The 12,922-nt window shown below is 27.2% G+C and overlaps 1 protein-coding gene across 2 annotated transcripts in view; it reads left to right on the forward strand.

Annotated features, from left to right (window-relative positions):
• Positions 1–10,508, forward strand: part of LOC117168218 (serine-rich adhesin for platelets-like) — a 160,783-nt gene extending 150,275 nt beyond the window's left edge. For both annotated transcript variants that reach the window (XM_033353701.1, XM_033353700.1), the window contains exons 5-9: positions 476–4,411; positions 4,497–4,533; positions 4,616–4,813; positions 10,193–10,216; positions 10,290–10,508. In XM_033353701.1, coding sequence (XP_033209592.1) covers positions 476–4,411; positions 4,497–4,533; positions 4,616–4,813; positions 10,193–10,216; positions 10,290–10,334 — 4,240 coding nt within the window. In that variant the 3' untranslated portion in view covers positions 10,335–10,508. The remainder of the gene's footprint in view (positions 1–475; positions 4,412–4,496; positions 4,534–4,615; positions 4,814–10,192; positions 10,217–10,289) is intronic.
• The last annotated feature ends 2,414 nt before the right edge of the window (positions 10,509–12,922 follow it).

Genomic DNA, 12,922 nt, shown 5'->3' on the forward strand with positions numbered 1-12,922 from the left:
TTTAAGTCCTGAAGACATTCTTACAAAAAGACTTCTGAAACTAAATATTGATTGTTAATAACATATATTACTTTCTAAAACTAATTTCATTGAAGCTCCACGCTCTCACTATATCTTGCATGGACAGACGGGGGGTTGAATTTTTCAGAAAAACACCTTACATAATTTTTGAATGACCCCTTATTTGCTTATAAATTTAATATATTGTTGGGTAAATTAGAAGTAATACTATCACAATTATTAATGAAGTCACAGAACATTTTTTTACACTGAGTGTAGCAATAAAATCGATTTTTTTTAGTGATTTACAAACTTGAAAACATCTTACGTAAGAAATGGTTCTAACGACGTACCCCCTCCTCACGCAAGGCACAACATATTTGATCCCCCCAACTCACGCCCAAAAGATTTTATATAATTTATAAACGGTCTTTTATGAATTTAATTAGTTGAATTGTACCAATTTTTATTTCAGACCTGAATCTCAACCAACTATCGACGAAGATTTATTACATCTTCGCCAAATTGTAACATATAGATTTCAGCGAGCAAATAATCCCTCGAAAGTGTATAATACAAGTGATCGTAATACATTTATGAATTCAGTTCAAGAAGTACCTGAAAACGAAATCACTAAAGCACCAAGATTATTAAAACTTGTTACAATGTTACCTGAAAGATCTCATTTAGAAACAAAAGACGAAGGATCAAGTTGCAAAACAATGTCTTATTACGACAAACGTAAATTATTATTGACAGATTCAATTCCAAATCGTTTCCATGCTAGTAATAAAATTCAAAATGAATCAACAAATAAAAACGAGAAAGCTGCACAAACTGATGAAAATGAGAACAAACCAGAATCTTCTACTTTTCAAATTCAAACTGGACCTAGAGTCATTATTAAAAGAAGTTTGCAAATCCAAAATGTGGAGAGTTTACACATATCTCCAGAATCTTCAGTAAACGAACCAAGAAATGTCGGAATCTACAATTTTCAACACGAAACCTGTCCTGAAAAAAACGCTATTAGTCAGGATTATATTATTGATAAAGATTACCGTCAGGAAAACAAATTTTTACAAGAAAACACTGCAGAAAAGAAACAGATGTACAGAAAAAGTGTTGTTATTAAAGCCACTGATGAATCAAAGTTAAATTTTAGAAAGAATTCCGAAAAAATGGTTGAAAAACTTTCAGAGACAAATAATTCGAGTAGAGATGACGAAATAATCGTTCAAAGCCATCGGGAAATAACAGCAGTAGATTCAACAAAATCACCCAAACAGTGTAATATTGAAAATTTGAAAGCTAAAGCCTTCAGTGAATTTTTAAGTAGCCTTGAAAAGGATTTGGATTATTCTATTACAAGCAACAAGGCAGAAGATTTTGAAGAAGTTGAAACTAATTTGGAAGGACTCGAGACAGATGAAAAACACTTGCTTGAAAAATCAAAAAAAGTAAACGAAAATTCAATCCAAGCCCCAAGCAATGATGAAATTAAAAATGCTGGTCGAAAAAGTGGAAAATTGCGCGATAAAGCAACAATTATTAGCAATGAAAGAGTTAATTTAAAATACAAAGATATTTTAGGAGACAATGCGTTAAACCCCAAAGTTTCAAACGCATTTTTTCAACTGGATAAAAAGTCTGAAGATTCAGAAATTGAAGTCGATGATATCAATTTGAAACAGCCCTCGGTAGTTGATTTAGATACAGTTTTAAAGAGAAACGACGAAATAATCAATAATGTTGTTCATAGTACAGGCACGCTGTTTAAAATCATCTCTTCTAAATTAGAAACTTACAGGAACATGGTAAATCAAGGGAACAAAAAAAGTGAGCAAAGAGTAGAATTAGCTTCAGTTGAAAAGTCAACACCAACAGAAAAAGAACATTATTTCAAGTTTTACGAAGCACCAGATATGATATTGGATCAAATTATCAACGGTGCAAATAAATTCTCCAAATTTATACCTGTCAGTTCTGAGATTAATGATAGTGTAGTCAATCAAGAAAGTATCAGTAATAGTCAGAGTGTAAATTTATCATCAGGAAGTCTTAGTTTAATATCTTCTACAAAAAATCTAATTTCTCAGAGACCTTCTTTAGAAATAAAAGAATCACCGGCGCCATCAAATAATCAAAGTGCAAAAGAATTAAAAAATATTAAAAACTCTTTTGAGGAAAGAAAACCCGAATTTTCTGTTTCAAGTTCAATAAAGCGCTTAAAAAATACTTCTGATGAAAAGGTGAAGGATAATGACAGAATTTATGAGGAAGGTGAATCTACCAAAAGTTTGTCAATGCAAAGTAGTAGAGTTGATGATTTTAAAATAAGGGAAGTTAGAGAGATTTCAAAAAGTTCCACAGATCAATCATCAAATACAGAAGAAATTGAATCAACTTGTAAAGATTTTGTCTTGAAACCTCTCTCGAATTCAGATCTTTTCTCTAATATTCACAATATAAATTATTCAAGACCGTTTTTGCAAATAAAAGAAAATGATTTCAGCGAGATGGAAATCTTCAGTCATATATTCGAATCTCTGAGGCATTCCTCTGCTGCTATGAAGAGGTTTATTACTTGTTTGTTCGGTGAGACAGAAGCAAGAATTGAAAATGAAATTATTGGGATATTGAGAGAAACTGCTGTTCATCCCACAATCATTAACAAGTTTCTTTTAATTTTGCAAAGACGGGATAAAAATTCTCAGTTGCCAATGTTTATTACGAATATTGGATTATATTTGAACTTGAGTGATGACTCTATCGTAAAAATTCGTTTTAGAAAACAATTTAAAGATTTTTTAGAAGGAAGATCAAAAATATTTTCTTTTGACGCTGAGACCGATAGAAATGTAAGCGACGATAATACATCCAACATGAATGAAAAGAATGACGAAAAGTCTACTCAAATAAGATTGGAATTTGACGTCACAAAGGAAGATATAAAAGATATCGGTGTTGATATTACGTTAGCAGTGACGCAGGAAAAAATCGATTTGAGTCCAGAAGAAAATCAGGAACATCCTGTAGAAAAGGGGGGTTTTTCTTTCGGAAATCAAAATAAAATTGAGAAAGTCCTCGATGAAAAAAATGAAAATTTGAGTAAAAGCGAAAGGACATCGAGCATTAGCTCGGATATTAAATTGATTGAAAGTGGGCTAAGTGTAAGCGAATTATCTAAGTCCACTTCGCAGAATTCTCTGCAAAAGTCACATGAAAAAAATGAAAATTTGAATGAAATGGAAACTAAATCGAGCAGTAATTCGGACATTAAATTGATTACAAATGTACCTAGTGTCGGCGAATCATCTAATAAAATCGATTATTCTCAAAATTTTACAGATATTTCATCCACTTCGAAGAATTCTCTGCAAAAGTCACAGGAAAACAATGAAAATTTAAATAAAATGGAAGTTAAATCGAGCAGTAGTTCGGATATTAAATCGATTAAAGGTGCGCCAAGTGTAAGCGAATCATCGAAGCGAATAGATTACTCTCAGAATTTTACAGATATTTCTTCCACTTCGAAGAATTCCCTTCAAAAGTCACATGAAATCAACGAAAATTCAAACAAAATGGAAATTAAATCGAGCAGCAGTTTGGACATTAAATTGATTAAAAGTGGACCAAGTGTAAGCGAATCATCGAATAAAATCGATTATTCTCAGAATTTTACACATATTTCTTCCACTTCGAAGAATTCCCATCAAAAGTCACAGGAAAACAATGAAAATTTGAATAAAATGGAAACTAAGTCGAGCAGTAGTTCGGATATTAAATTAATTAAAAGTGTGACAAGTGTAAGCGAATCATCTAAGAAAATCGATTGCTCTCAAAATTGTACAGATATCTCTTCCACTTCGAAGAATTCCCTGCAAAAGTTACACGAAAACAATGAAAATTCGAAAAAAATAGAAATTAAATCGAGCAGTACTTCAGAAATTAAATTGATTGAAAGTGGGCCAAGTGTAAGCGATTCATCTAAGAGAATCGATTACTCTCAGAATTTTCCAGATAGTTCGTCCACTTCGAAGGACTGTAAAAGTCTCGAAAGTCACATTTCATTGAAGTTATCTGATTCATTTATGAATAAAAGCGAAGATAATAAAGAAACAATTCCTAAGCGAAGCGACGAATTGGAAATTCAGCGAAAAATAGATGATTTATTGAATAGGGATAAACGTGTCGCTGATACTATAGAGAAGTCGCTAAAAACAGAAATAGATAACTTAACAATAAAAAGAAGCTCTGAAGAAAATGTAAGAAGGAATCCTTTGTTTAGAGGGAAAACATTTGTAATAAAAAAGAAATGTAATTTAGGTCTTAATACTAAATTACCAGAAGAAAGCTTCAGCGATGTCAATAGTAGCATGTCTGATTCTCAAAAAGGATCAAATTCCAGGTATGTTTAATCATTCAATTAATGCCCACGTAATCATCAATTCTTTTTATCTTGCTTCAAAGTGATAATATTGTCTTCTTTTTAGAATACGATCAGAGGCTTCTGAGAGCAGCGGGAAAAATGTGAGTACCTATTTTAAAGGCATTTGAGAGATTGTTAGAAATTTTTTAATTTAATTGAATTTAATTTTTATTTATTTTCTAGGCAGAGTCTTCTTCTGGAACTTATTCAGAAGGTGAACTTCATTTGCCCAGTTCTTGCTCTTATTCTTTAGGAGAAATAAAGTTATCTCGGGAAGAAAAACTTTGTTTGAGGAAAGCTTTTAAAGATATAAATAGCTCGAAAAAAGTTTACAGTAGTAAAAAGCAAAATTCAGACAGCAGCAGCAGTCACTTGAGTAATGTAAGATTCACTTTGCCTTTTTAGTTTATACTATATATCTTAGAAAGAAGTTGATTCGAATTTCGGCTAATTCAAATGAAACGAACTGAGTCAATGTTCAATTCAAGAACAAAGAATTGAAATTACTCAAAATTAGGCTATGAGGCTACTCGTACGGACATAAAGTAATCATTTTAAAATAGGAGGAGTGCGATTGTCCAAGTTAAAATGATAAAATTAATTGAATTTCTAATTAAAATGTCACAAACTTGGAACAATTTTAAAACGAAATAATATTCAGAATATGTCCACCTGAATTTTAAATCGATCAAAATTGAAGGATCTCAAATCATCCGCCATTTTAATTTTTAAGTATTTATTATTTTATAAGCTTATAATTTTATTACAATTAGCTCATTTGAATAATTAAAAAATTAAAAAATCTGTTATACCAAAAGTTCAGGATGGCCATTTTGATAGAGGGAACAAATTTCCGATCATTTCCCGATTTGCAAAAATTTTTCATAGTGATTAAAATTAAAACTCTTGAAGTAAGACATTTTTTCATTTGAAGTATAATCAAACCTGAACTGAAAATTAAATAATTTGAAGTGAAAATCTTTTAATTGGAACTCCAAAATTATTTATTTAAACAATTAATAATTTACACGTATAAAATTTTGATTTTAATACTTTTGAATTAAACAATTTCAAATTAGATGCTGCTAAACTGTAAAATTCAAATCTTAAACTTTTAAAATTGGAACAGTTCAGAAATGTCTACGGCTAAAAATATAAAACTACACTATCAATGCTCTAAATTAAAAAAATCAACGAATTTGTAAATTTAAAAAATTATATAATTCTAAGCAATTTTAAGTGAGAAAAATTAAAAATAAATTCTTGTTAACTGAACTTATTTGAAATTGTAGATTTCATTATTTTTATTTTAAGACGTTTCAAAATGATGATTTGACTTATACATTTTTAATACTGGTTTAAGACTGCTCATATCAAATGAACAGTTAAATACTGCTAAATATTTGTGGCGCCACTGCAGTGCCCTATTATAAAGTACAATTTATGTATTTTAATCAATTTCAATTTCTATAACTGCTCAAAAGTATTATTATTTTTTACATTATATCTTAAATAATAGATCTTATTTCTATTACTTTGGGTATTTGCAGTAACAAACGTGTCAGTTTCGCGTTAGTCCACAATTTCTTTTAAATTGTATATAAATAACGACTACAAATGAATAATTTTTGACACATTTGTATAATTCTTTGAATGATGATGTTTTGTTTTTTACATCATATCTTATGTAATAAATTTTATTTCTATTACTGTCAGTACAATCGCATAAAATATATTATTTATGAACTAAAGAATTACATTTTATTTAATGTTGTATATAAGTATCTTTTATATATGAACAATAAGAAATCTAGGATTTACAAAGAATTTAAAAGGGCATTTGAACTAATAAACATGTCAATTACGCTTTTGCCGACAATTTATTTTTTTAATTATTGATTAATTTTTAAAAATCTATGGCTGTTTTGAATATTATTAGAACGAAATTAATAATTCAATATATCACTCGATATTGATGTACCTATAGAATACACTAATTAATGTTTTATGTCAAAAATTAAATTTATAAATTTAATTTTTGACATGAAATATTAATTAATGGATTCTATAAATTATATAACGTATATTTAATTGAAAGAATAAAACATCCTACTAACAATTTACATACTTACTACAAATTTCAGTTTCATTTTTGAGAATGTTTCCTTTTGATTACCTTTTGATAAAATATAACGATTTTTTTTATTATTTCAAAAGATATATTAGTAGCAAAACTCGCGTTCTATTTGGCGCGTTTATGACGTGTTCCTCCTTTTGATTGCCTAATTATCAACTTTAAATATATGCTTAAATTTCAAATACTAAAAAATATAATTAAAATAAATATTAAAATAACTAAATTGGCTATCATATAATTTTAATTTAATTTCAATTATTATCGGCTTATAGTAATGTATAATTTTTATTCAAACATAAGATTTTACCCCAACAGGAATTAGAAGAAAAGAGAAAAAATAATAAATTCATTTGGGATGCTGATATATTTTAAAGATGTTTAAAATGCGCTGACTTGTTACATTTTAAATGCTTGCATTTTAAAATCATAAAATATTGGACATTTTTAAAAATGAATCTAAGGTGGATATCCCAGTAATCGTGAAACTTAGTTTTAATTAGCATACATCGTTAACCAATATTTTGAAATTAAAATTTGATGCTAAATCCCATTTACTTTCAGCATTTTATATTACTGAATGAAATTATAATTAATTAAAATTAAATAAAAAGCAACAAAATGCATGTATCGATTACTGGTCCGTTTACCTTACCTTAAATATTTGCAATTGAAGATCTCTCAATGTTAAATGTGTATAATTTTGAAATAAAATAAATTTTAATCTTTTTAAAGAATAGACAATTTAATAGACAATTTTGATTTCCCAGACTTCGTGTTAGATTAGAGGATGAACTCAGCCTTAGGAAACAAAGTGTGAGAAAACCGTAAAATGATAATTAATTAGAGAAAAAAGTGGGAACTGCGAGAAAAAATAGCCAGATTATAACAGAGTCTATTGAAGCAAAAATGGGGGATATTGTAAATAAAATAAGGAAAGAAAATTAATTAAATCGATGGGGAAAGTCAATTGTTAACATAATAAACGAGAAGTATATAGAAATAAAATATACTTTTTGGAAATAAAAAGAGGATTTGAAGCTCAGGATAGACGAGAGAGAAAACGAAATTTATTGATAAGAGGCATATAAATGAAAAAATAAAGATACTTCTTTTGAAACAAAGTAGAATTTTCATTATAACAAAAAACAATGTCTTTGACTGAGAGCCAATGAATATTTACCTTTGATTTAAAGAAATCTTCTTTGAATAAAAGAATCTTATTTCTGTGTGTAGATTTATATTTTTAACCAAAAATCTTAAACTGTTCAATTTATAAAATTTTAATGTTGAAAATTTTAAAGTTAAACGCCATCTAATTTAAAATTGTGAAATTGAAAGCTATTAAAAACTTCCATTTTATATCTGTAAATTATTAAACCTTTAAATCAAACGTTTTTGAATTAGAAATATTATAAAAGCTTTAATTTAAAAAGTTATAAATTCAAATGAATTGGACTTTGAGTGCTTTAATTTGTAGTTCAACTTTGATTTTATCAAATGGAATTTTTTATTTAAACTCCAATGACTATGACAGATTCTGACGAACCCGGAAAAACTAAAAAAAAAAATGTTCCTACATTAATAAGGTCACCGTGATAAGATTTTCAGCTTTATTGAAACAATATGAAGGCAATAATTTGAAACTTTATATAGGCCAGATCACCTCGAAAACATGACGCACTTAAAAGCCTCTAAATGAAAGAATAAGAATTATTTACTAACTTTATCTATTTAACCTTAATTTATCCACAGCAAAAAGAATATTTTTGAAATTTATGTGTAAAAAGATATTAATTCCGCGAAGAAATGAACTAGATAAAGTTAAAACTGTTAATTAATCATATTTAATTGCACGCTTTTAGGTTTATTTGGTTTTAAGATTTTATAAATATAATTTGTCTAGGTCTCTTGAGGAAATTCAAAAATAGTATTAAAAATTTCAGATATTTTGAAAATATCTAGAAAATTTCTAATAAGTTTTTTTATTTTACAGGATTTTACCAAATTTTAGGAAAACTTCAGTTTAGATTAAAAGATATTTAGAACTTTGGAAGTTGGAAAGAAAATTAAAAACATTTGATTAATTTACGGAAATCTTTCAAAGTCTTTCATTTTAAAATATATCATTAAAATTAGTTGTTCAATATAAAAAATTCACTTAAAATTTTTTTAGGAATGTTTAGAAAATATTTGAATTATTATTTTGAAACCTTTCAAAATCTTTAAAAATCTTCAGCACTTTTTGTTCGGAAATCTTAAAAATCTACATTTTGTTTTCAATATTTTGAAATCTTTTCAAATTTTAAATTATCGAAAAGTGTCTTGCAAAACTTCTATATATTTTTCAAAACGATTCGAATTTTTCCTAAGATTTTCAAAAAATAATTCAAAACTAAAAAAGTTAGGTGAAAATTGTCAAGATTGTTACTTCACAATTTAAAAAATGTATTTAAATGATTTGAAATTATTTTTCAATTTTTTTAAAAACTTGTATGTATATAACTTTTAAAATTATTCTAATTTTTCTTAAAATTGGTGAAAAATCTTGCAAACATAAAATAAGCCCTTAATATCTTTCTGATTTTTTAATCTACATTTTAGAAATCTTTTGAAATATTCAGAATCTTTTTTAATTTTGTTCAAAAATTAATTTTTCAGAATAAAAAAATCATTTGAAGTTATCCCAGGAAGCTTAGACACTTTTTTTTTATTTTCTTGACATTTAAAACAACAAATTTAAAAACCTCTTAAATTTTTTGTTTGAAATCTTCAAAAATCTCAAGTTTGTTAACTTTTTTTTATGTTCTTAAGATTTAAATTATTTTATAATCTTTTCAAAACTTCGAAAACTTTGTAATATCTTTTAAAATAATTCAAAGTTTTTCTAAAAAATTATAATATTTCAAAAATTGTATTAAATTTCTCCATTTCCTTTGAATGAATCTTATTGTCGGCACCGGTAGCTTTTTGGCTACCTGTACTGATAAAAAGATATTCTAAGTTCTATTTTTCCATACCGACAATAAGATATTTGGGAACATTTAAAATGATTTAGGTTTTAATTCAAAAGATGTATATGTTTGTGTGCATATGTATAGGATAGATGTGTTCCAAACAAAATTATCTTCTTTCAACATGGTATTCATATGCATATTATGGTCTAGTTTTTAATAAGAAAGTTTTAAATCGAATGAGTTAACCATGAAATATTTTAGACTAAAACAATAATTTAATAGAATTTAAAATTAAATAAAAGTGTTTAATTATGCATCTATTAATGTGAAAATATTTAGAAATAGAAAATATTTCATAAAGTTTCAATGGGCCGTTTACATTCAGTTAAAAGGCTTTCGAATCAAAACAATTCAATTTTTAATGTTAAAATATGTCAATTGTCTAATTTTGAACAGATTCAGAATCTTTTTCCTAAATCATTTATTATTCGGTTTTTAATGCTCTTACTGTGTTCAATTAAAAAAATCATTAACCAATTTATGTGTACAATCGATCAACGTATGATATGAAATTTATGATATTTCAAGTGATTGGATACATTTTTCTTCTAAAAATTGGTCAAATTCATATTCAAAAAATAAATTTACTCTCATGCTCTGGGTTTTCAGTGCAGCGGCTGCCCTCAAAGTTATGTATGTATTCCTTTATTCGATCTATAAAATTTCATGTAATATTTGAAAATTAATTTTTTATATCTTTTTTCAGTCTTTAACGCGCAGTCTTGGAGAAGTTTATGATTCTTTAAGCTGATAAAACCGGAAAGCTGTACAAGATCTTTGCCCTAAGGAGATTAGGAGGTTCCAAATGCTGTGTAAATTAGCCATAAGTTAAATAAAAATAAGATAAATTATTAACTTGATTTCAAGTAACAGAACTACATAATTCAATAGGATAATTTAAAAAATGTTCTTATCGCACTTCAGTACATTTTTTCAAATAAAGCACTTGCGTTTCGAAGCAATAAATTGTATTCACAAAAGATAAGAATTTTAATCATTTCATGAACGGATGTTTTTAAAGTGAACGTAACATTATTCTTAATAGTTGCAAAAACTTTTTCGTAAACAAGGTCACGTAAATCTGGAGGGACTGCTAAAGGTTATGACGATTATTTCTGTCAAGTATTCATAGTGTGTCTGTGGCCTAAGGCAGGTACGTATTCTCTATCAGCTCAGAAAAACTGTCTTTCTACAACGATGGAGAAGCTCGGTTTACTTATTTTTTATATTTATGAACCAGGATCATCTAGCTTTTAGTGCTTTTAGTGCCATTCGATTATAGTATTAAATTTTATTGTTATATTATCTTTATGTTAATTTATAAACACAATATGTTAAAAAGTATTAAAATAAAATGCACAAATTCTAAAAGTGAGAAAGTAGCATATAATAGGTTGGCCAAACTAATGCATTTCAAAAATTTGCCTAAATTTTCTCTAACTAATTATTTATTTTCCCTGACCATTAATATTTAGACACCAGACTTTTAATATTGTAACATGTTTATTATAGAATTTTTCATAAACGGAAAAAAATACAATTTCAGAATAAAATTTAAAAACTTAAAACGTATAATAGAAAAGGACGAATTTTCAACAAAAAAGTGGAATTTTCAAACAAAAAAGACTAAACTTCAACTAAAAACAGTTTCGTCAAAGTTCATTGCGTTTTGAACTAAAAAATGTAATTTTTCAAAGACAGTTGAATTTTCAACAGAAAAGATCAAGTTTCTATTTAAAAAGAAGTAAATATTTCCAAATAAACAGTTGAATTTTTGATCAAATAATTGAATTTTAAGCCACAAACTCGAATTTTGTTAGAGGACAGTATAATTTTCATCAAAAAAATTAATTCTCAACGTCTAGACTTGGTCTATATTTTTGATATATGCAATAGCCGAATTTTCAAACAGACGTTTGAATTTTTTGCTAAAAAAACATTTTTAGCAAAAAAGTTAATTTTCAATTAACAGTTGCATTTTTAACCAAAAAAGGAGGAAACTTTAAACCAAGAGGTTTAGTTCTCTACCAAGAAAGACGAATTTTCAATTAAACAAAGGCATGTTCAACTCAAAATGGAAAAGTTACACTTTCAGTTTAAAAAATTATTTTAAACAAAAGAAAAAGAATTTTAAAAAAATAGTTAAACTTTTATTGCAAAAAAAGTAATTGTCGATTGAAATTACGAATCGTCAACTAGAATAGTTACATTTTCATTAAAAAAATTAATTTTCAATAAAGAAAAAAAGAAATTTTCGAGCTGACACCAACAAATAATTAACTTTCAAATTTCAACGAAATGTTAAAAATCAAGCTTGGTTGCATTTTTGAGCTCATACTACCATATTTGCACATATATAAGCGGCATCTCAATTTTAGAAGCTCGAAATAAAGAAAAAAAACGGTTATAAATTTCACGTAATTATAACACGCATCCCGATTTTCAAATTAAAAAAAGTGCGGCTTATATGTATGTAAATACCATAATTGAATTTTTTAGAAGGCTGTTGAATTTTCGACCCAGAAAAATGACCTTTTAACAATATACTTGAATGTTTCATTCGCGCGGGTACGCTCTCGCGCTCCGCGCTCGTTATCGTACGTTCAATCTTTAATGCGTACTTTAACTAAAATTTCTTAAATATTGTTAATACTATAACTTAAATCGAAAACTGTGTTTTAAACATCTGAGGAATTACAGCCATAAATTGTAACTGAATTTTTTTCGATTTAATTTTAAAGAAGGTTCTCAAAGCACCTACGGCTTCGACGATTACATTCTCATTATGAAACTCGCGCTTCGCGCTCGATAATTCGTGTTCACTTAAAAAACTTCATCAAGATAATTTGTAAATCTTGTTAAAATCTACTAAAAATAACATTTTAAACTTATGGATCTTTTAAAAAATTTAAATTACATATTTTTAAAAATGATCCAACTTTTGGAAATTTTGTCTAACTAAAAAATGTCATGCCAATAGTTTCGAAAAACATGTATTTTACATTTAGTAGAAATTTGGATTGATATTTCCTAAACACTTTTTGAACACAGAGAAAACGATATCGCATGAGTTGTAATATATACCGTAATTCCTGCGCTATATATTGTAATTATCGCATTATAATAGAGTAAAATCCTGATATCACACATTGCAAGATTTTATATCATATTATTATTTTATTATATTATATATATACGAAGTTTCTAGTAGTAGCCAAGCGACTTTAGTGCATTGTAATATCGTGCAAAGCTCTGGAATCTGCTTGTACGTTATCATATTGGGCTTTATTCCAATTCAAAGGTTTTGCGATATCATTGTGCGATATCTTTTTCTCCGTG

The sequence above is a fragment of the Belonocnema kinseyi genome, chromosome 2, assembly GCF_010883055.1.
Source record: "Belonocnema kinseyi isolate 2016_QV_RU_SX_M_011 chromosome 2, B_treatae_v1, whole genome shotgun sequence".
Classification (NCBI taxonomy): Eukaryota; Metazoa; Arthropoda; class Insecta; order Hymenoptera; family Cynipidae; genus Belonocnema; species Belonocnema kinseyi.